We start from the raw sequence: 24,493 nt of genomic DNA, 5'->3' as shown, positions 1-24,493 counted from the left end.
AAATGCTGGGATTACAAGCGTGCGCCACCACGCCCAACTCTTAGACATTTTTAGATTTAAAAGATTTATGCCAGGAGTGGTGGCATATGTCTGTAATCACAGTACTGGAAAGGCTGAGACAGAAGGATCATGAGGCCAGCCTCAGATACTTAGGCCCTCAGCAACTTAGTAAGACCCTGTATCAAAATCAAATATAAATAAGTGGGTGTGGTGGCACACGCTTTTAATCCCAGTACTTGGAAGAGTGAGACAAGAGGTTCACAGTCAGCCTCAGCTACTTAGGCCCTCCCACAACTTGTAGTGAGACTTTGTTTCAAAATAAAGAATTAAAAATAGGGATGAGGGTGTATCTCCAAGTTAGAATACCCCTGGGTTAAATCCCCAGTGCAAATAATAAATAAATAGGGCTAGGGATTCCAGAAGTAACTGCATGAGACCCTCTCAAAATCAAAAGGGCTGGGGTGTAGCTCAAAGGTAGAATGGCCCTGGCTTCAATTCCCAGTACAAAAAAAAAAAAAAAATGTAAGCAAGGTATTAACTAGTAGTCCTGTCTAGGACTACTAGTACTAATGCCCCTGGGTCAATCCCCATTCCTGGGGGAGGGAGAGATTTCATAATGGAGTTCAGTAAGTACATTTTTTGTGTTTGTATGTGGTGCTAGGGATTGAACCCAGGAACATACTATTCCCAAGCTATGCAACCAGCTTTATTTTATTTTATGATTTACTTATATATTTACTTATTTTTTGTTCATCTAATTGTAATGTTCTGCTTTTTTGATAGGTTTCCTAAAAGACAGGGAAAATGGAGGAAGCTGTAAACCAAATGCAACCTCTGAACGAGAAGCAGATCGCCAACTCAGAAGGTGGATTTGTGTGGCAGGTCACAGACTTGAATCGACTCCACCGGTTCTTATGTTTTGGTTCTGAAGGCGGGACTTACTATATCAAAGAGCAGAAGTTGGGCCTGGAAAATGCCGAAGCCTTAGTTAGACTGATCGAGGACGGCAGAGGGTGTGAAGTGATCCAGGAGATCAAGTCGTTCAGTCAGGAAGGCAGGGCGGCCAAGCAGGAGCCCCTGCTCTTCGCACTCGCCATCTGTTCCCAGTGTTCTGACGTCAGCACCAAGCAGGCGGCGTTCAAGGCGGTCCCTGAAGTGTGTCGCATCCCTACACATCTCTTTACCTTCATCCAGTTCAAGAAAGACCTGAAGGAGAGCATGCAGTGTGGCATGTGGGGCCGCGCCCTCCGGAAGGCCATCGCAGACTGGTACAACGACAAAGGCGGCATGGCCCTGGCTCTGGCGGTCACGAAGTACAAACAGAGGAACGGCTGGTCTCACAAAGACCTGCTGAGACTGTCGCATCTGAAGCCTTCTAGTGAAGGTAAGCGTAAAGCCCGCATGGGGGTGGAGGGCGGAGACACCCGACAGGTAGCTCATTTTCACCTGGCGTGATGTACTTATTTCCTAGAATCAGCCTTTCATTCTTAAGAGACAGTGATGGACTAATTCAGACATGTTTAGTGCCTACCTGAAACTAAACACCTACCACAGGCAGTCCAGATGATAATAGTCAAGAATCATGTAATGGGTTAAAGTTCTGAATATTAAAATGTCATTGTGCCAGATAGAGTGCTCACCAAGTGATTATAGGCTGTGTCCATGGATCAGTGACAGAATAAAGTTGTAGGAAGCAAGAGAGCAGGTTGCCATGGGTGGTAAGGAGGGAGGCTGCGCTGCCCTGCGCATCCTAGAGTGGACCACCATAGAACCTGACGCTGCTTGAGGCAGTGTAGAGCTTGCGGTCTAGGAGGTTAATTGCAAGCTTTCTCATGGGGATTTGGCCACTTTTTCTAAACTATGAGCGGAAACGTTTGAGAAGTTAGTTGTAGCTACAATAATTACTAATCTTTCTTAGGAGGGAAATAAAAACCCTTGGGCAGGAGTAATTTAAACCGAACTTCTATAAAAACCAGCATATCCAAAATTTGACTTTTTTTTTTTCACTAGAAATAAAACTTGAAAGTATAGCCACTCAAATGGATTCAAATTTTAGCTCTGCCTATTACTGTGTCTCCTTAAGCCAAGTCACATAACCTTTTGGAGTACTTGTACCTTCCTCCATTAAAAAATGGGGGAAGGGAAGTAGACTTTAAGCAGTTACTGGGATTAAGTACAATAATATATATTAAAATACTTAGAGCCGGCCGTGGTGGCACGCGCTTGTAATCCCAGTACTTGGGAGGCTGAGACAGGAGGATCACAGATTCAAGTACAGCCTCAGCAACTTAGCGAGGCCATCCACAACTTACTGAGAACCTGTTTCCAAATAAGAAATAAAATCGAGCTGGGGTATAACTTGGATGTAGAAAGCCTCTGTGTTCAAACCGCAGTACCAAAACAAAATACTTAGCACCCAGTTCCTGTCATATTAGGGAAGTACACTGCTGTTTCCCTTCCCTTCTACATATGTTGTATAATAATAGCTTTATAGCCAGGCATGGTGGTGCACACCTGTAATCCTATACTTGGGAGGCTGAGACAGGAGATTGCAGGTTCAAGGTCAGCCTCAGCAAGTAGTGAGAATCTCATCAGCCTAGTGAGATCCTGTTTCAAAATAAAAACAAAATAGGGCTAGAGGTGTAACTCAGAGGTAGACTGCCCTGGTACTGGGGCTCAATCCCCAGTACTACATACACTTGCAAAAAAATAATAGCTTTATGCATAGCATCTCTTCAGTTATTCCTAAATTACCGTTTTTAACTGAAAATAGACTTTCATATGAAATATAAGCAACCAATTATTGCAGATATTCATTTATTTATTGGTACTGGGGATTAAACCCAGAGGCTTTCTACCTCTAAGCTATATCCCCAGCCTTTTTTCCAGAGACAAAGGCAGTGGTTTTTTTAGGAAAGTGGCAAATATGTGTTCAAGGAAGACCACAGGCCATTTCAAGAGGGAGAGAGCACCTTTGGGGTCTCACAGTTCTTTTTTTAAAGGCGATTCCCATGAGGGAGTGAGTAGGGGTACACATCAGGGGTGGAGGTCTGTAATTCTTCAGAATACTGAGGTTCCCGGACATCAACCCCCAGCTTTTTTTATTTTTTATTTGAAACAGAATCTCACTAAATTGCTGAGTGTCTCACTAAGTTACTGAGGCTGGCCTCAAACCTATAATATTCCTGTCTCAGCCTCTCAAATATTAGGATTACAAGTATGCATTACCACACTGGATGCAGATCTTTACATACACATTTTATTTTGATTTTTTATTAAAGATTACATATTTTAAAATAATTGAATAATGCTGGGCATGGTGGTGCACGCTTGTAATCCCCGCGCTTGGGAGGTGGAGACAGGAGGATCGCACAGGCTCGAAGCCAGCCGCGCTGGCTTAAGAGACCCTGTTTCCAAATAAAAAAGTATAAAATAGGTCTGGGAGTGTAGCCTGGAGGTAGAATGGTTTCCAGGAACCCCAGTATCACAAAAATAATAATAATAATTGAATAGTACAGATAAAAAAGATACAGAAAGAATGAGTTCTACCCACAAAAAGAAAAGTGGCAGCCAGTACTTAGGAAGCTGAGACAGAAGGATTCCAGGTTGTTAGCCAGACTCAACTACTTAATGAGGCCTTCCACAATTTAATGAGATCCTGTTTCAGAATAAAAAATAAAATAGGGCTAGGAGTGTGGCTCATAGGTAGAATTTTCTAGGTTCAATCCCCAGCACCAAAAGAAAAGTAGCCAGTTTTCCCATCTTCAGGTAGACTGTTGATTTCTTTTGCTACATATGTTTTATTGTATACTAGATTCTTTCTAAACATAAAATGCTGAGCATGGTGGCACACACCTCTAATCCCAGTATTTAGGAGGCAGAGAAGGAGACTCATGGGTTCGAAACCAGCTTTAGCAACTTGGGGAGACCATGTTTCAAAAAAATAAAATAGCTGGGGGAGCTGGGCTTGGTGACACACACTTGTAATTCCAGTACTTGGTAGGCTGAGACAGGAGAATTGTAGATATGAGGCCATCCTCAGTAGTTTAGCAAGGCTGTCAGCAACTTAGTAAGACCCTCTTTCAAAATAAAAAATAAAAAGGGCTGGGATTACAGCTCAGAAGTAAAATGCCCTAATTTTAATGCCCAGCACCACAAGCATACACATGTACACACACACACACACACACACACACACACACACACACACACAAAGGCACGCACGCACTTGTATACTGGGGATTGAACTCAGGGGCATTCTACCTCTGAGTTCTACTCCAGAACTTTTTATGTTTTCTTTTGAAACAGGGTCTCACAAAGTTGCTAAGGCTGTTCTCAAAGTTGCAGTCCTCCAGACTTAGCTTCCCAAGTATTGGGATTACAGGTATGTGCCACCCACCCAGCAAATATAATTTATTTTGTTAGTCTCTTAGTGATGACTGTTAAAGTAGCTTCCACTTTTTATATTATTATTAAAATACTGCAAGCCAGGCGTGGTGGCACGTGCTTGTAATCCCAGCATTTGGGAGGCTAAGACAGAAGGATTGCAGTTCACAGACAGCCTCAGCTACTTAGTGAGGCCCTTTGCAACTCAGTGAGACCCTGCTTCAAAATAAAGAATAAATAATTGGGCTTGGGGTATAGCTCAGAGATAGAATGACCCTGGGTTCCATCCCTAGAACTGCAAAATATTATTATTATTATTATTATTATTATTATTATTACAGTGAAGAAGCTTGCATAGGGTAAATCATTTTATAATTGTTAAATTCACAAATAGTAGAGGAAAGTAGCTAGTTTCCCCACATTTGAACAGATGTGTTAGTGTTTTACAGATTTTGACAAGAGGATAGATGGAAAATCCTATCTTGTTTTGGGGGGGGCCATGGCCTGTGTGTTTACTCTTTATATCCTTGTGTGTGTTGTGCATGTGTGGATTATTTTCTTATATTACTACCCTTTTAGCTATTAGGCTTTATTTTTTCCAATACTGAGGATGGAACCCAGGGGCATTCTACCTCTGAGCTACACTCCCAGCCCTATTTTTTATTCTTTATTTTGAAACAGGGTCTGACTAAGTTGTGTAGGGCCTCACTAGGTAGCTAAGGCTGTCCTTGGATTGCTATCCTCCTGTCTTAGCCTCCCAAGTACTGGGATTACAAGCATGCACCCAGCAGCTATTACGCTCTTTATAAATTATAGTCAGCATTCATTCATTCATCAAATATTTAGTAAGTACCTAGTATTGATGTTCTAAGACTTGGGATACATCTTATAGGTATTAGTATGTTTGGGGACAGCATACTTGGTAAACAAAACAAAACAAAACAAAACACGTCAGTACTTGCTCTCTTTGACTCCACATAGTCCTAATGACTTTAATGTCACTGTGTGGCCTGTTTTATTTCTATATTTTACCTGCCTTTCCCTCATTGATATTTGAGTTGGACAGATCAATCCTTACGTTGAATGTGGAAACTAAGACCTAGAAAGATCAATATTTATTAATGTTGATCAAATTTCCTAGCCCACAAAACTTTATCTACTATTAAAAGAAATTGTAGAGAGAATGAAAAAATAATTTATTAGTTATTAAGCAATTTTAAAAGGACCTACCTCCCTGTTCACTTTCAGTTCCTCTTTTCCTCTTCATAAATGTGTACTTATTTAGAAGTATAGCGAGACATGGATATGATGCTGAGATAGATCTGTACTCTTGTGAGATGTTCTGACTTTGTAGACCTGAAATAGGCACTGTATACTGGAATCTCTGAGAAAGCACAGGCTGCTCCTCTGTAATAAAATTATTTAGGGTGTAAAGTCCTCCTCTCCCACCAGGTCTCTTATTTAAACAATAATGATGGAATAAACAAAATTAAAATTAATTTTCTCTTTGCTTAAATGTGTTTGTTACATCACAGAAGCAGCATCCCACTTTAAGGGAGTTAACTCCTGTGGATGAGTTAAGCCTATTATACGATGCATTCTTAGGAAACATGTTCTATTTTTTACTTGGTAATCCTGACTGCCTTTTCGATTCTTTATCTTGTTAAAGGACTTGCCATTGTGACCAAATATATTACAAAGGGCTGGAAAGAAGTCCATGAATTGTATAAAGAAAAAGCACTTACTGTGGAGACGGAAAAATTATTAAAGTATCTGGAGGCTGTAGAAAAAGTGAAGCGCACAAAAGATGAACTGGAAGTCATTCATCTAATAGAAGAACATAGATTAGTTAGGGAGCATCTTCTGACGAATCACTTAAAATCTAAGGAGGTGAGTACATCGATCATTTTAAAAAGAGAAATTACATGTACAAGACCCTAATTTAATCCCCAGCACTGCAAAGGGGAGAAAGGAGAGTGACAGAGAAATTAATATTTATCTCTCCCCTGTGTCTGTCTGTCTGTCCCCCCCACCTCTCTCTCTCTATATATATATATATGTATATATATATATATTTTTTTTTTTCAGTACTAGGGATAGAACTCATTACACCTCAGCCCTGAGTTGCAAAGGGCCTCACTAAGTAGCTGAGGCTGTTCTCAAACCTGATCCTCCTATATCAGCCCCCCTAATGCCAGGATTACAAGTGTGCTCCACCACACCCAGCTCAAAATATATTTTGAAATTAGTATTTCTTTAAAACGCCTAACATTTTGATACACAAATATAGTTGGCCTTTTATGTTAGTTCCATTCCAGCAAATATGCTGCCTTGCTAGTTTAAAAAAAGGTCTGTGTTATTTCCTTCATAAAATAGACTTCTTCCTTATTCCACTAAAGAATAAGTTAGCTTAGTTGACAAGCTTTTGATCAATTGACAAATTTTTATTCTGAAAGCACTTGGAATTCCAAATGAACGTCTTAGAGAATATATTATTAGTATTGATTGATTTTAACATTTTCTACTGATTCATTTCCCTTTCGTTCCTCATATTTCTCTCTATAGATATGGAAGGCTTTGTTACAAGAAATGCCTCTTACTGCATTACTAAGGAACCTAGGAAAGATGACTGCTAATTCAGTGCTTGAGCCAGGAAATTCAGAAGTATCTTTAGTATGTGAAAAACTGTGTAATGAGAAACTGTTAAAAAAGGTAAGCGTTATCTACTACTGAAAATGTTGGCTCTTAAATTTTAGAAATACAATCTGAATATTTTTAGGTTCTCTTGGATTTTTTTTAACATTTTTTGACTCTTAAATCTAAGGTTAATACATCATCATTTTCTTTTTCTTGTAAGATGTATTACATTAACATAAAAACCTAAGGGAGACACGTGATTACTATTTTTTACTTGAATTTTGTGTTTCCTTTCTTTCTTTGTCTTGTTTCTAGGCTCGTATACATCCGTTTCACGTTTTAATTGCACTGGAAACTTACAAAACAGGCCATGGACTCAGAGGGAAACTGAAGTGGCGCCCTGATGAAGAAATCTTAAAAGCATTGGATGCTGCTTTTTATAAGACGTTTAAGGTTTGGTGTTTAGATTAATGACTTTTGTAAAAGTGCTTTTTTGTTTTGTTTTGTTTTCCTTTTTGGCGGTACTGGGGATGTAATCCAGGGGCATCTTCCTCCAAGTTACACCCCCAGCCCTACTTTTTACTCTTTATTTTGAAGCAGGGTTTCACCAACTTGCAAAGGGCCTCACCAAAGTAGCTGAGGCTGTCGGCGAACCGTGATCCTCCCGTCTCAGCCTCCCGAATGCTGGGATTACAAGTGTGCACCACCATGCCTGGCTGTAAAAGCCCATTTTTAAGGTAGATTTAATGGTTTTCCCATTTTTTTTTTAGTACATATTCATTTGTTTTTCCTTGAATTTATGTGAAAGTGGATATATATATAATTAACATGATAAGTTTTGTGAGTATTTTCTCTTGCCTTTGGGCAGTGGCTGCTTATCTGGGATCTTTTTTATGATTTTGATAAATGGGGTTTTTGTTTGTTTGTTTTGTCGTACTGAGGATTGAACCCAGGGACATTGTACCTCCAAACTATACGCCAAGCTCTATTTTATTTTTTATTTTGAAACAGGGTCTCGCAAATTTGGAGTTGATGCTGGCTATGAACCCGCATCCTCCTCTATTTTAGCCTCCCTAGTATTGGAATTAAAAACATGAGCCACACGCCTGGTTATGATTAATGTTCTGTTTTGTTTTGTGGTACTGGAGATTGAACCCAGGGGCATTCTATCTCTGAGCTATACCTCCAGCCCTATTTTATTTTTTAATTTAAAGCAGGGTCTCCCTAAACTGGAGGGTCTCACTAAGTCGCTGAGATTGCCTGTGAACCTGTGATACTCCTTCTCAGCCTTCAAAGTACATGGCATGTGCCTCCATGCCCAGCTCGATAAATGTTTGTTATAAATGAGTAAATTTAAGAATTGGCATACCTGTGAGATTTTTTAAGTTGGTCCTCTGTCCTGTTTTTCCTGTTAATTGGTAGATGCATCTTATCAGTCTTGATAGTTTTCCAGAATGGAAATCTCACATCAGCATTATTAAAATTGGGATTTTAGAATTTTCATTATAAGCAACAAAATAACATCCAAATTCAGCAGCAAATTAAAAGTCATACACCATCACCAAGTGATATTTATCTCTGATGTGAAAGAATTTTTCTTTTACTTTTTTTTGTGTGTGTGGTACTAGAAATTAAACCCAGAGGCATTCCACCTCTAGTCTACATACCCAGACCAATTTTATTTCTTATTTAGAAAGAGTTTCATTAGGTTGCTGAGAGCCTCACTAAATTGCTGATGCTGTCCTTGAATCTGCGATCCTACTGTCTCAGCTTCCCAAGTACTAGAATTACAAGCATGTACCACCAAGCCTGGCTTAGGATTTTTTAACATATAAGAACCATTCAACAGCCAGGCATCGTGGCATGCACTCGTAATCCCAGGACTTGGGAGGCTGAAACAGGAGGATCACAGGTTCAAGACCAGCTTCAGCAACCTAGTGAGACCCTGTTTCCAAATGAAAAATATAATTGGGTTTAGGGGTATTCCAGAGGTAAAAGACCTCTGGGTTTTATCCCTAGTAGTGCAACATTACAGCAGTACACATTAATAGAATGAAGGAACAGGCGATATTATAATCTAAATTGGGGCAGAAAAAGAATTTAGCAAAACTCAGTTCCATTTCATGATGTGTGTGTATGTATGTGCGTGTGTGTGTGTGTGTGTGTGTGTGTGTGTGTGTGTGTGTGTGTTACTGGGGATGATGGAACCCAGGGTCCTTCTACCTTCTAGCTACACTCACAGCCCTATATTTTATTTTTTATTTTGAAACAGGATCTCACCGAGTTGCAAAAGGCCTCACTAAGTAGCTGAGGCTGTCTGCAAACTGGGATCCTCCTGTCTCAGCCTCCTGAATTCTGGGATTACAAGCTTGCACCACCATGCCCAGCCCCTTTCATGATTTTTAAAAGACAAAACACGAAGCTGGCCTGGAACCTGCAATCCTCCTGTGTTAGCCCCCCAAGTGCTGGGATTACAGGCATGTGCCAAAGCAATCCTGAGTAATGAGAACCATGCTGGAGGATCATAATATCTGGTTGAAAATTACACCAGTTGTCAATTGTGATGGCATACACCGTAATCCCAGTAATTGGCAGGTTCCAGGCCAGACATAATTGGACAAGTATTACATGATTGTATATTATGTGAGGTATCTAGGCAAATTTGTAGAGACAGAAGATGACAGAAGTTGCAGAGACTAAGGGTAGAGAAAGATGGGGCTGAGTAGTTATTACTTAATTGATAGTACTTCTATTAGGATAATAAAAAAGTTCTGGAAATAGAGAGTGGTTATACAACATTACAAATGCATTTAATGCCACTGAATTATTTAATTAAAAATGGTGTAAGAAGGTAATTTCTGTGTTTCTTATATTTTATAACAGTGAAAAAAATTACTTCCTAGAAGTTTTCATTTTGTGCAATGAGGACAGATTTTTTTCAAAATAGCACACTATGACCCCACTAAGACAAGAGGATTGCTGGTTCAAGGCTAGCCTTGGCAACTTGGCCAGGTATTCTGCAGCTTAGTGAGACCCTGTTTCCAAATAAAGAATAAAAAATAGGGCTAGAGGTGTAGTTCGGAGGTAAAATACCCCTGAGTCAGCCTCAATAAATACTACAAAAATAAATAGGCTAGTAACTTGTTTCCTTTGCTTTACCTGAACTAAAAGCTGTGCAGTTTTAAATAGTTGTCAGTTCATTGACATCAAAACCCAAAAGCCTTTTGAAGATAAATATATTTTGCTATTTGCAATTTCTATGACTTTAATTGGTTGTTTTCTTTTCTCTTTAGACAGTTGAGCCAACTGGAAAGCGTTTCTTGCTAGCCGTTGACGTCAGCGCTTCCATGAACCAAAGAGTCTTGGGTAGCATACTCAATGCCAGCACAGTTGCTGCAGCCATGTCCATGGTGAGGGCGCCTCACACAGCCTGGGATTTCTGCCCCTCTAGAAGAGTGTTTATTGTGGGGTAAAGCTGTCAAGTTAGTTTGTCATTTTAGCTTAGGAGAAATTTTTATCATTTTATATTTAAAGATAATTTTGTAAATCAAAGTTTTAAGTATATTGAGAAGCTAAAAATACTTCTTTTCCTTTTTCTTTTTCTTTTTCTTTTTTTTTTTTCTTTTTTCTTTTTTTTTTTTTTTTTTTTTTTTTTTTTTTTTTTTTTTTTTTTGGTGGTACTGGGGTTCCTGGAAGCCCTTCTACGTCCGGGCTACACTCCCAGACCTATTTTATATTTTTGAAACAGGGTCTCTTACACCAGCATGGCTGGCTTCGAACCTGCGCGATCCTCCTGTCTCCATCTCCCAAGCGCGGGGATTACAAGCGTGCGCCACCACGCCTGGCTGAAGCTGAAAATATTTCTAAGGAATAGTCAGAATTGAAATTTAAATTGTATAAGACATTAAATACTAATGGTATTTTCTTGTTCAGAAAAATTTAACAACAAAGTTTCAAGATTAGAAATCTAAAAGTAAGAGTGAAGAGACTCTGGACAGCAGAGTTTGTGAAAAGTGCCTTGAAGCTGGGCATGTTGGTGCGCTCCTGTGATCTCAGTGCTTGAGAGGCTGAGACAGGAGGATCACAGATTTACAGCCAGCCTCAGCAACTTAGCGAGGCTCTCAGCAACTCAGTGAGACGCTGTTTCAAAATAAAAATTAGGTCTGGGGTATAGCTCAGAGGTAGAAAGTCCCAGAGTTCAGTCCCCAGTACCACACACAAAAAAGTACCTTAAAAATGATATTACGGTATAATTACACATAAGTGTGAGTGTAGAGATAACATAGGCATCATCGTGTTGCTTTGAAAGATGAGGTTGTGAAGGAAGAGGGAGGAAGCGGGGAGGGAGTTGGGGAAGGGCTAAATGAATGATGTGTGCATGATGCCTCTACCATCTTAGACTGCATTAAGATGTATGACTATAATGCACCAGTAAATAAAATAAAAAATAAAAATGAAGCTGTGTAAACTTAAAGATACTGTTTCCCCTAATCTACTGAAAATTACTACCTTTGAATTTTTCAGGTTGTCACACGAACAGAAAAAGATTCTTACATAGTTGCTTTTTCAGATGAAATGGTACCGTGTCCTGTGGCTACAGATATGACTTTACAACAGGTTTTAATGGCTATGAGCCAGGTAAGAAACTTCTGAGTACCTAATATGTAATAATTTTATGTTGATATCATGCACGGCATTGATCTGTAAGAAAAACGGTTTTATCTTTTCTCATGAGAAGTGCACAAAATATATATACAGTCTTACTAGGGAGGGCCTTTAAATGGCCCTAAACAAAATCATATTGTAAGCAAATGTATTTTTTAGGTATTTAATTATTTGACACCTCATTTATAGACACTAGGGCAACTTTATTCTTATGTTTTTATTTTGGATTAGATCCCAGCAGGTGGAACTGATTGCTCTCTCCCTATGATCTGGGCTCAGAAGACAAACACAGCTGCTGATGTCTTCATTGTGTTCACCGATAATGAGACCTTTGCTGGAAGTGTCCACCCTGCTGTTGCTCTGAGGGAGTATCGAAAGGTAAAACAAATTCTTTTATTGTTTCTCACCCAAGTAACACTTCATTCTCTAACTTTATTTATTTGTTTGTTTGTTTATTTATTTATTTATTTATTTATTTATTTATTTTTGCGGGTCTGGGGATGAAGCCCAGGGGCATTTGACCTCCGAGCTACAGTCCCTACACTATTTTTTATTCTTTATTTTGAAACCGCATCTCACTGAGTTGCAGAAGGCCTCACTAAGTAGCTGAGGCTGTCCGCGAACCACGATCCTCCAGGTCTCAGCCTCCCGAATGCTGGGATTACAAGCCTGCGCCACCATGCCCGGCATCACTTTATTTTTTTTTTTAAATGTTACGAACGGTAGGTGTGAATCTTTGTATAGGAATCCAGTGTCAGTTGTGGACTCAGCGATGCCAGAATTAAGAAAAAATAGTGGCTGTACCTATACAATTCATCTAATTTCAGTATTGAACTCACTAAGAATATTCTCTGTAAACAGTATTTTAGGTAATTATCAAAAGTATTTCTCTTAGCTATAAAATTTTTAATGATTCATTTGTTCTTTGCAAAATTAAAGTATTATATGTGAATTTTGGTAACACATGCCTGTAATCCCAGTACTTGGAAGGCTGTGACAGGAGGATTGCAGATTTGCAGCCAGCTTCAGCAACTTAATGAAGCTTTCAGCAATGTAGATTCAGTTTCCAAATAAAAAATAAAATAGGGCTGGGGTGAAACCTGGTGGTAGAAGGCCCCTGAGTTTCATCCCCAGTACAACAAAAAATAAAAAATGTGGGTTTAACTAAAGGATTACATAAAATCAAAGCTATAATGGATGCCCTAAGTTTGATGGACATATCTATATTTTTATCAGTGCCCCACAATTGAACTTTTTGAAATTATCACAGATGTTCTCTGGAACTGTTGAACACTTGAAATCTGGCTAGTGTGACTAGAAATACAAATAGAATTGTTGATGAAGAACAGTGGTTCTAAAAGGGGTTTCCCTACCAGCAGCCGTATCCTCACCTGGGACCTCAGAAGTGCACATTCCTAGGCCCCCATTTGACTGCTGTTGAATCAGAAATTCTCTGAGTAGAACTGTGTTTTAACAAGCCTTCCAGAGGATTCTGGTACATACATAATTTTGAAAACCACACATGAGGGAATCTAATTTGTGCTAAAGATAGCTTGAAATCTTAAGTCCTGAGACTTTCTCTTTTATTAATTATGGACCTCAGCAAATTAACTGATCATAGTAGATAATAGTACTTACGTTTTAGGATTGGTACAACAATTACATTAGATACATTATTTACAGAGTTCACTATAGCTGAGCATGGCGGTGCATACCTATAATTCTAGTGTTTGGGAGGCTGAGACAGTAGCAGGTTTGAGGACATCCTCAGTGAATAGTGACATTCCTAGCAACCTAGTGAGACCATGTTTCAAAACAAATCAAAAGGTCTGGAAGTGTATTTCAGAGGTATCCTGGGTTCAATCCCGAGTACCAAATAAAAAGTTTGCTGTAGTGTGCTACTTGTAATCTCAGTACTTGGAGGTTCACAGCCAGCCTCAGCAACTTTGTAAAGCTCTCCATAACTAAGTGAGACCATTTCAAAAGAAAAAATAAAATAGGAGCTGGCGTGTTGGCACATGGTGTAATTGCAGTACATGGGAGGCTGAGACAGGAGGATCACAGCTGTAAGGCCAGCCTCAGCAACTTAATGAGACCATCTGCAACTTAGACCCCATTTCAAAATAAAAAATAAAATAGAGCTGGGAATGCAGCTCAGAGAAAGAATACTCCTAGGTTCAATCCCTAGTACCACGCACACACAAAAAAAGTAAAGTAGCTCAGGAAATGTAGCTCAGAAATAGAATGCTCTGGATTCAGTCCCTAGTACCACCAAAGAAAGGGGGGGGGGGCTCAATTATTTTAACTTCAAATTTATCTCTTAAAAAAAAACATTTTTATATTGGGCATATATATTGAATATATCAAAAATGTAAACCAAATGTTGATAATTTCAGAGAAATACTTTCTTATATTTACTTATATTCACATACACTACTCAAGCATTTCGTATGTGGATAAAATGCCTGGTGCGCTAAAATATTCTAAGAGGTGTCATAATTAGAGAGTCCCTAGGCCGCTCAGAAACATACTGTGGAATGCATAAATCAAGTAAAAATACAAAACAAAGAAATTTTAGATAGGTTCTTTACAGCTTTATTCTGCATTCTTCTAAAGCTTACATAATCTGGCCCTAAAAGATTGAGCCAGCCGGGCATGGTGGCACACACTTGTAATCCCAGCATTCGGAAGGTTGAGACAGGAAGATCCAAGTTCAAGGACAGCCTCAGCTGCTTAGTGAGGCTCTTTGCAACTTAGTGAGACCCTGTTTCAAAATAAAGAATACAGAAGTAAGGCAGGGGGTGTAGCTCAGAGGTATAATGCCCCTAGGTTTCATCCCCAGTACTGCCAAAAAAAAAAAAGCCAAAAAGTATTTGAATTTGTAAATAAAAAGATATGGTAGAGCGAGGTGTGGTGGCACACACTTGCAATCCCCACGCTTGGGAGGCGGAGACAGGAGGATCGTGCAGGTTCAAAGCCAGCCGTGCTGGCTTAAGAGACCCTGTTTTCAAATAAAAAGTATAAAATAGGTCTGGGAGTGTAGCCCCGAGGTAGAAGGGTTTCCAGGAACCCCAGTACCACCAAAAAAAAAAAAAAGATATAGTAGAGAGATTTTTTTTTTTTTTTAATAGTACTAGGGGTGGAACCCAGCAGCTTTCAACTCCGGGCTACACTCCCAGACATATTTTATACTTTATTTGGAAACAGAGTCTCAATAAGTTGCTGAGAGCCTCACAAAGTAGCTGAGGCTGGCTTCGAACCTGTGTGATCCTCCTGTCTCAGCCTCCCAAGCGCGGGGATTACAAGCGTGCGCCACCATGCCCAGCTTAGTAGAGAGATTTTTAAAGTGTCATATTAGAGATTTAGCCGGGCATAGTGGTGCATACCTATAATTCCAGTACTTGGTAACCTGAGAGAGGAGGTTCACAGGTTTGAGGACAGCCTCAGTAATGTACAGAGACTCAGCAACCTCGCAAGACCCCATTTCAAAATAAAAAGGACTGGGTTTGTAGTTTAGAGGTAGAAGCCCCTGAGTTCAATCCCCAGTAATAATAATAATAATAATAATAATAATAATAATAATAATAATAATATTGGAGGCTTTTTGTTTTTCTTTAAAAATTTAATTTGTATTTACTGTTTTTTAATGTTTTTTCTCTCTACAGAGAATGGATATTCCAGCTAAATTAATTGTTTGTGGAATGACATCAAATGGCTTTACCATTGCGGACCCAGATGATAGAGGCATGTTGGATATGTGTGGCTTTGACACTGGAGCTCTGGATGTAATTCGAAACTTCACATTAGATGTGATTTAACCCTAAGTACCAGCATGATCTAAGAGGCCCATTGCCACCAGTGAGCTTACTAGAAACACACAGCTGCTTCCCAGTTAATTTCAGTCCAGTGAAAGATAATGGTACAGTGTGTACATAATGGAAAGTTACTTTACCAAAAACAAAACAAAGAAAGAAAGAAAAGCCAGAAGGAAGGAAAAATAAGATGAGCCCAAAGTTATGTCTACTAAACTAGTTCTTGGGAAATAGCTTCAGAATACTGTAGCTTCCTCTAATAGAAAACTTCTTGTTAATAGAAACTGTAATATAGTCACAGTTTTGTTCTGGTTAATAATACATTTTTACTTAAAATCCAAAACGTGAAGTCCAGAAATGAGCAGTTCCACATCGTGCTACTTGTTTAAGAAGTGCTTACTGTTATCTGAATATTTTCATTGGAAAAGGACAACTTTGATAAATGTCCAAATACTCTGAAATGCACTAGACCATGCAACTGTGATGGAATATGAAACTCATCTGTAAACTTTTATATATATAGGGTAAAAAAAAAGATTTGATTAAATTATGAATGAGTTTTGCAAATTGCTCTCAGAGTTTTTAGGAGTACATAATAGCCTTCTTATTCAATGAACAAGATATTTTATTTCTAATGTTTTATTTCTACTTACAAAACCTGTTACCATTAAACAGAAACATAATAGAAAACCCTAAGAATGTTACTGGGCCACGCAGAGACTCTTAAGCTCGAGTTCTGTTTGGTTTTCTTGGTTCTGTTTTGGCATGAGTGAGGATGTGACTTAGCAGTGATTTCCTCTAAATAACATAGCCTCCTGTAGTCATAGTCTTCCCTACTCACGAAAAGAATATGTTTCAAGCATTTAAGCCCTGCATTCATAATCTTGACTTTAAATTTAACGATTAGAATAAATTTAAATAAGTTTAACGATTAGAATCTCAACTATAGCCGGGCGTGGTGGCAGATGTTTGTAATCCCCGCGCTTGGGAGGCAGAGACAGGAGGATCGTGCAGGTTCGAAGCCAGCCGTGCACGCTGGCTTAGGAGACCCTGTTTCCAAATTTAAAAAATGTAAAAATAGGTCTGGGAGTGTAGCCCGGAGGTAGAAGGGCTTCCAGAAACCCCAGTAGCACCAAAAAAAAAAAAAAAAAAATCTCAACTATAACAGATTAGCCTTTTCCTTACCCTGAAAATAAGAATTGGTTTAATTACCTTTAACTATTTTTTAGTCAGTTATAAATGGGGTTTAGATATTTTCTAACATATCTGTGTCCTCCTTTGTCTTTGTTATTCATTTTGTGGCATATCCAGTATTCATTTTGTGGCAAAACGATCTTTTTTGATAGGGTAAAGATATAATAAAGTGATGTCCTTCAGGTTTGAAAGAAAATTCTTGAGCAGCATATTACCAACTAACCATCCTGTAGAAAATTATTTTTATATTTTGTATTTTGTGTATTAAATGTTCTTTTCATTATACTAATATGCATTATATTCTTGAGCAAGTGTCCCATACTCATTGGGAGATTTAACATTAAAGCAAGTTGTTGAAATGCTGCTATCTTTCCTCATAATTTTATGTTATCTAGGAGAGGTTTTCCACATAAAACTTCCATTTCCACGCATCATTCTTGAAATAGTAATTGAAGATTTACTTGGGGTTCATAAAGCCCTTCTTAGAGTTAAGTGGAAAGTTAAACATTAGTAAATATAAATTATAACCTTCATGTGTTTAGGGGGTGAGAGTTTTTATGTTTCGGGGGAAAGGGAAGCTCTCATAGTCTGAAGATTTGTGTATATATTTTTCCCCTGTGGGGTATTTATGCACTGGGAATGATAACAGAATGTTCTTTTCTAATGTATTTGGCATACTGATGCTGGCTTTGTTATTAGCTGTTCCTCAAGGCAAAGGAGAGCAGTTTTTAGATGTTGTTACTTACCTGAGATCATTTGGGCAGCAAAGCGAGCAGCGCTGCACTGCAGACACGCACTGCTTCTCGTGCTGCTCTACTTCTGACCTTCCAGTAAGCATGGAATTTAGCATCTTCGCTACTTTTGATACATTAAGTATTATTTGAAAGTTTAATAACTATAAGATCTCTCAAGTCTTTTAAACCCAAGAATTCCTTAAATTAAAATTTATAACATGAGCCGGGCATGGTGGCGCATGCTTGTAATCCCAGTGCTTGGGAGGCTGAGACAGGAGGATCGCACAGGTTGAAGCCAGACTCAGCTACTTAGTGAGGCTCTCAGCAACTTAGTGAGACCCTGTTTCCAAATAAAATAGAAAACAGGTCTGGGAGTGTAGCCTGAAGGTAGAAAGCCTCTGGGTTCCATCCCCAGTACCACAAAAAAATAAATAAATAAAAATTATAACATGATCTTTTTATTCCTAGTGGAAATGTTAAGCAGAATAAAAACTTGCTTCCTTTAGTTATATGCTATTTAGATAGTGCTTTCAGACAAATAAAGATTAGAATCAAATTTTAAATCCATCAAGAAAATAAGATTAGAGGTGACCTTTTTGAAGTATGTAAGTATAATTTAATGAATTGGGTAAGATTTAAGAAAGACAAAAAAACAGACTAAAAGAAGCTACCAAATAAAGTAATTTTATTTTTAAATCATGGAAATTTAGAGCTTGAAAGAAACCTTAGAAACTTAAAAACTAACTTCATAATTTGGGCTAGAGAATCAAGGTCTAAAACAAAATACGATTCTGGACCACTGTGAGGTAGAAATCTGGGTCTTTTCATTTCTATTCCAATTTTCATTTTTCCACACAAAGGGAACACTTTGACTCAGAAAAGTATAATTATTATGAGAAAATGGAATTAATACATTTATTTAGATATTAGAAAATAATGTATGTACACAGTTGCTATGAGAGTAGAAAAACAGATTGAACATGTATAATTTTGTAATTCAAGTAATCCTCAAGCACAATTAATGTTGTTTTAATAGCCTATATTGCTATATAACAGTTCTATTGGAAAAAGTTTTTTTAAAAAAACTTTACCTCATTATGAATAGAATGTACTCAAGTGATAAACAAGTTTTCTGAATTTCTTCTAGGATTACTTTTACATTATTTTTTGGGAAAATACTGCTTTTAAAAATAGTTCTAAGAAAAACAAACTTAATTTCCTAGATAATATGTAAGTATTTCCAAGATATAGTTGTAATTAGTAAAACAAAATATTATAACCTCACCTTTTATTATTTGAAATTTCTTGTTAATTCCATTAAGTTTGTTACATTACATAGGTAACTATTTTATGAGTATGTTAGCAAGGCAGTATGCTAGTGAATGGAATTTAGTATTACACCTTTGGAACTTTTATTTTCTAATGTACTGTGTGATTATATACAATAATGTAACCTATGTGATTCAATTTTGCTCTCCTCAAGAAGTAACATCTCTCATGCATGGATTTATTATTTAAAAATTAAAACTGGGAAGAGGGCTTCGAAATACTAGTTAAAGCTCTTTTTACTTAAAAACTTTGTTAATAGAATATGCTATGAAAGAAGAAATATTTTAGAAAGATAATACAATAGGTCCAGTAATTTTTCAAACATTCCCATTCAGAGTGGAAAAATATAGAAGATAAATTTTTACAGGTGAAATATTGACTAAGAAGTCACTATTCTCTGATAAAGAAGAAATATATTCCAAGTCTAAGAATCTTTTAAATCTAGGGAAAAAAATACTAAGTGTAAGTTAATCTTTTAAGTTACTATTGATTGTATGAATTTTTATTAGTGTTTACCTGATACCTGCTTCCCTATATCTTATTTCATGAAAGATTCTTTGTACCTCTTGTTTTTTTTTTTAATTCCTTTCTTCTGAAGTTTGTCCATTCTGTTACTGGGTAATTAAATGAATCTCAAGAAACTGACTCACATTCAGGCTTGGGATAGATCTTTTGCAGACTGTTTTTTAATACAGATTTAAGATCATTTGTTTTTTCAAAGTGATAATAGGTAGGCCTCTCAAACAGTAACTGGATTGATACAATTTCTCCCCAGTTCAAGTTATATCTTATTCTTTGTGTATTAGATGTTTAGGGAAATTTCGTGACCATTCAGTAAGATCAGTGATTCAGCCTGCCTTTGTGATTATAGGTATACCTACCTGAATTGAAGAGAAATGCTCTACTGTATAAACATTCTTAGAAAAATAATTAACTATTCTTTAAGAAAATAGCATGTCTCAGGCTTATTTTTCCATAATTATAAAAAGTACTGCCAAAATCTTTGCCTATTACGAATTTCACTGGGAACAAAGCGTGGTGGCTTATGCTTGTAATCCCAGCATTCGGGAGGCTGAGACCAGAGGATTGCGGTTTGCAGACAGCCTCAGCTACTTAGTGAGGCCCTCTGCAACTCAGTGAGACCTGGTTTCAAAATAAAGAATAAAAAATACGGCAGGAGGTATAGCTCGGAGTTTGAATGCCCCTAGGTTCCATCCCCAGACCCCCCCCCCCCAAAAAAAGGAATTTCACTGGGAGTATCCCCTCCCTATACATACACACAGAGTTTATAGCATAAAAAGCTTTATAAATAACTTGTATTGGCATTCTGTATTTTTTCATTAGTATTTTTTCATTTGCTTTTTAAAAAGTTGTGATATTAACTTTTTAAAGTTAATTTTAAGATGTTTTTCATGTAAAAACTAATAATGTAGCTAAGCATACTCTTTGAATAACATGGCACATTTGGAATAAATAGCACATTTTTCTAAATCCTGAAAATACCAAGGTATATTGGAAAGTGGTAGAAAGGAGAATATATTACAAAATTCTATTACTAAAATTAAGGTGATTATTTACAATGAAAATGAATTTGTAAATACACAAAAGCTATTAATGACCCTAAAGAGATTTTCCCCCTTGTTCTTATTTTATTAAGCCCTGACATGCTTATTATCTTTATGAACAGTTTTTTTTTAAATTGTTTAAACTTCTACACTTCTACAAGGTATCAGAATCTGTACTTTAAACAAAGAAAGCAGTAAATTAGCTACATTTCTGCTGGCTTCTTTTAAAGACCACTTGGACTGTTAAGGGTAGTGAGTGAAGTTTAAAACTTACTATTTTATAAGTATCATTACCACATATAACTGGTGGAATATTATATCGATGCAAATATATTAATACTTCTATTTAAACTGTTGACCAAATTAAATTTAAAATATTATACAAATACTAGATAGCAACAAAGAAAAAAGCTGTTACCCTGTCATCCTAAATATAAACTACACACACACACACACACACACACACACACACCTATACCTATTTGTATTTAGTATGGTGTGACTAGACTTAACTTTTATAATGTACTTGAGTTGTATATTCTTCTTAAAAATCGCCAACTTTTGATTATGAAGAAGTTCTTTGAAAGGATGAGATAAATGAAATTATCTCTTTTAAAGAAATAGGAGCCAGGCGTGGTGGTGCACACTTGTAATCCCAGTACTTAGGAGGCTGAGACAGGAGGATCACAGGTTCCCAGCTAGCCTCAGCTACTTAATGCTGCAACTTAGTGAGACTGTTTCAAAATAAAGAATAAAAAATAGGGCTGGGGTGTAGCTCAGAGGTAGAATGTCCCTGGGTTCAGTGCCTAGTACCACAAAAAAAGAAAAAAGAAATGGGAAGTAGGGAGTATTATGACCTCGTTCTAAACTATCCGTTTGCTTTACATAAAGGCTATGAGTTCCATAATTGATCATTTGATAAATATATAAATTATCCAGACTAATGTCTGCATAAATTGTGTAAGAGCCTTAAAGTACAGAAATTGCCCTTTTGGCTGCCTTAAAATATGACCAGCTCTCCTATACAGGCATACTAGTTACGTTCTTTGGGGTCTGTTTATTGAGTAATGCCTTAATAGTGTTCTAATGTTTCTGAGATAAAGAATTCAAAGGTCTCTTAGAGCTTTTAATGTTACATAATGAATGGAAACTAAACTGCTAGGTTTTAAAACCTGATTGTACATTCATAACTTAAACACTCATTAATAGGATAATCTGGGTACACTGCCATCCTATATACATGTGATTATTAACACCAGTTATATTTTATGGTAGTTAAAGGTTTTTATTGTTTTATATAACTAATTATCCAAGAAGCTGGACTTTATGACTATAAACATGACCTCCAAGGACCACATTGCATATTTAACAATATGAGTGAAAAATACAGTTGTACAGTTTCCAAAACGATTAATTTTTAGAGAGATTTTTTTAGGGGGAGAAAAGCAAATAATTTTGTTTCAAGCCTACAAGCAAATTCATTTGAAGAAGTGAGTATAGTATTACATATTGAAATACTGCAATAAAAGGCATCCAGGCCAGTCATTTGTTTAATTACATTCACATTTTTGCACTCACTTTGCCTTTCAAAGCAGGAATATTTTATAAAACCGAAAGAACACTTTAAACTGCCAAGCTGGTGCTTAAAGGTATATAAAGTTTGATGTAAAACAAGCTTGTTTCATTTCCAAGGAAAAGACCCTGAAGGGGGACAGGGAGCTACCGAGGAATGTTTAGAAACGGATGCTTTGCCGTCTTCCAAGTTCTCACTGTACATAATACATACACCTTACAATGGAATTGTGTTTTTTTCTGATTGGGAATGGATGAATGTACTACTTGTTAATTTTATTTCATGATAAAAATTTTCACCAATACTGTGAAATCTTAGCTTTTTCTTCTTTCCAACCTTATAAAATATCCTACTGAAGACAGGTTGAGTATCCCTTTTCTGGCATACTTAGGACCAGAAGTATTGGGGGTTTTTCAGATTTTGGAATATTTGTATATACATAATGAGATATTGTGGGGATATCCCACATATGGCGTGTACACCTAGCCTGCAGGTAATTTTATATATTCTTAGTGCCTGCATTTTGACTGTCACAAGACCAGGTAGGAATTTTCCATGGCAGTATCGTGTCAGCGCTCAGGAAGTTTGCAGCTCTGGAGCATTTCAGAGTTTGGGTTTTCAGATTAGGGATGCTCAACCTGTAATTCACCTTAGAAATGGAGGGTAGGTGGGCACGATGTGAACTGTTTCTGGTCGTTTATTACTGTGGAAATTGATAGGTGTACCTAATAAATTCTATGCACATCAAAGAGTTGTCTTAATTCTTTTAAGAAATGAATTTTTTATTTTTTATTTTTTTTAGTTTTAGTTTTTGGTGGTACCTGGGATTCCTGGAAACCCCTCTACTTCCGGGCTACACTTCCAGACCTATTTTTATACTTTTATATTTGGAAACAGGGTCTCCGCAACTGGCTTCGAACCTGCGCAATCCTCCTGTCTCCGCCTCCCAAGCATGGGGATTACAAGCGTGCGCCACCAAGCCCGGCTTAAGAAATGAATTTTAAGGCTATAATATGCCCTATACCTAAGACCCTTACATAATTAATGTGTTTTAATTCAACAAGGTACAACTAAATTTTGACAGTTTCTATTGTCCTTTTTTTTTTTTTTTTTTTTGGCAGTTGTGGAATTGAAACCCAGGGACATTCCACCTCTGAGCTACATCCCCAGCCCTTTTTGAAACAGGGTCTCACTGAATTGCAAAGGGCCTCACTAAGTAGCTGAGTCTGTTCGAGAACCGCCATCCTTCTGTCTCAGCTTCCCAAATGCTGGGATCATAAGTGTGCACCACCACACCCAGCTCCCAGTCCTACTTTTTATTCTTTATTTTGAAACAGGGTCTCACTGAGTTGCAGAAGGCCTCACTAAGTAGTTGAGACCGGCTGTGAACCTGTGATCCCCCTGTTTCAGTCTCCCAAGTACTGGAGTACAAGTGTGCGCCACCATTCCCAATGGTTGCCTCTCAGCATTGATAATTTCTCAGCATTGGTAATCTGCCCCCATGTGACTGCGAATCAACTAGAAAAATTTTGAGAGAGAAATCATATTTCAGTCTTTACCACTGAAAGCTATAAAAGGTAAGGCATTAACTCCTAAATACAGAGAATAAAGAATTCCAAATGCTTACGTCCTACTTCATAGATAAAATTCACATATGAATTCCTAATAAAACACATTTTTTAACTTTTATTACAAATCCATCCCTTCAGGTAAGGCCGGTGCCAGGGCCAGTGAGGCTCGAATCAGAAACTGCCGTGAGGCAAGGATGGAGCTGGGACTTGCGAGACCAGGATAGGAGCCTGCCGAGCAGTTAGGCTGGTGCAGGGTCAGCAAGGCCAGGATTGGAGCCTGTCCTGAGGCTAGGCCGGTGCTGGGGCCTCTGAGGCCAGGAGAGGAGCCAGCCGAGGGGTTAGTTCAGTGCAGGGGCCAGCGAGGCCAGGATCGGGGCCTCCCATGAGGCAAGGCTGGTGCTGAAGCCAGCGAGGTCAGGATAAGAGTTCTCCGGGTGGCCAGGCCACTACTGGGGCCGTCAAGAGTGGGATCGGAACTTGCAGTGCGGCATGCACAGAGAGAAAGCACAGAAAATAAAATCCAGATGCTCCCCCTAATTAGCAAGAACTAGGAGGAAAGGGGTAACAGGAGGAGGTGGAGTAGTAGAAAGGGCCCTATTGAGAAGCAATTAAGGTGACCAATCAGAGGGGAGGGAATGGGGGAGGATGGAATCTCTTTAAAACTCATGAGGTACGTCAACAGTTATATCAAAGATAATCACCAATTAAGCATGGGATCGAGGTGGGGGAGGGAATGGGATGGGGATTGGATAAGGGCTTATTGGATGATATGTGCTTGTATATCCTCTCAAGTCTTGTATTCCAAAGTGATGTATGATTACAAATAATATTTATTATATATATATATAATATATATATAATTTAAAAAAAGAAAAAACAAATCCATCCCTTCAGTTATAAATACCATCTCTCTGGTTCAAGAATTGTCAAGTAGAAAGATGAGGTTTCCACAGCAATTTATTGTTCATTATTTTTAGTTTAAAAGGTATTATTACTTAACATGTACTTGTCATGGTAAGGACCTACA

The 24,493-nt window shown here is 37.8% G+C and overlaps 1 protein-coding gene across 1 annotated transcript; it reads left to right on the top strand.

Moving 5' to 3' along the window:
* The first annotated feature begins 791 nt into the window (after positions 1-791).
* Positions 792-15,659, top strand: RO60 (Ro60, Y RNA binding protein). Its single transcript, XM_080699425.1, has 8 exons — positions 792-1,384; positions 6,056-6,276; positions 6,952-7,098; positions 7,339-7,476; positions 10,317-10,433; positions 11,548-11,661; positions 11,920-12,066; positions 15,354-15,659. Exons 1-8 carry the CDS (start codon positions 805-807, stop codon positions 15,504-15,506), a joined length of 1,617 nt encoding a protein of 538 aa, XP_080555551.1. The 5' UTR covers positions 792-804; the 3' UTR covers positions 15,507-15,659.
* The last annotated feature ends 8,834 nt before the right edge of the window (positions 15,660-24,493 follow it).

The sequence above is a fragment of the Muscardinus avellanarius genome (genome assembly GCF_963383645.1).
Source record: "Muscardinus avellanarius genome assembly, chromosome: 7".
In the NCBI taxonomy this organism is placed as follows: domain Eukaryota; kingdom Metazoa; phylum Chordata; class Mammalia; order Rodentia; family Gliridae; genus Muscardinus; species Muscardinus avellanarius.
Note: the sequence above shows the minus strand (reverse complement) of the source record. Positions and strands in the feature narration are given on the sequence as shown.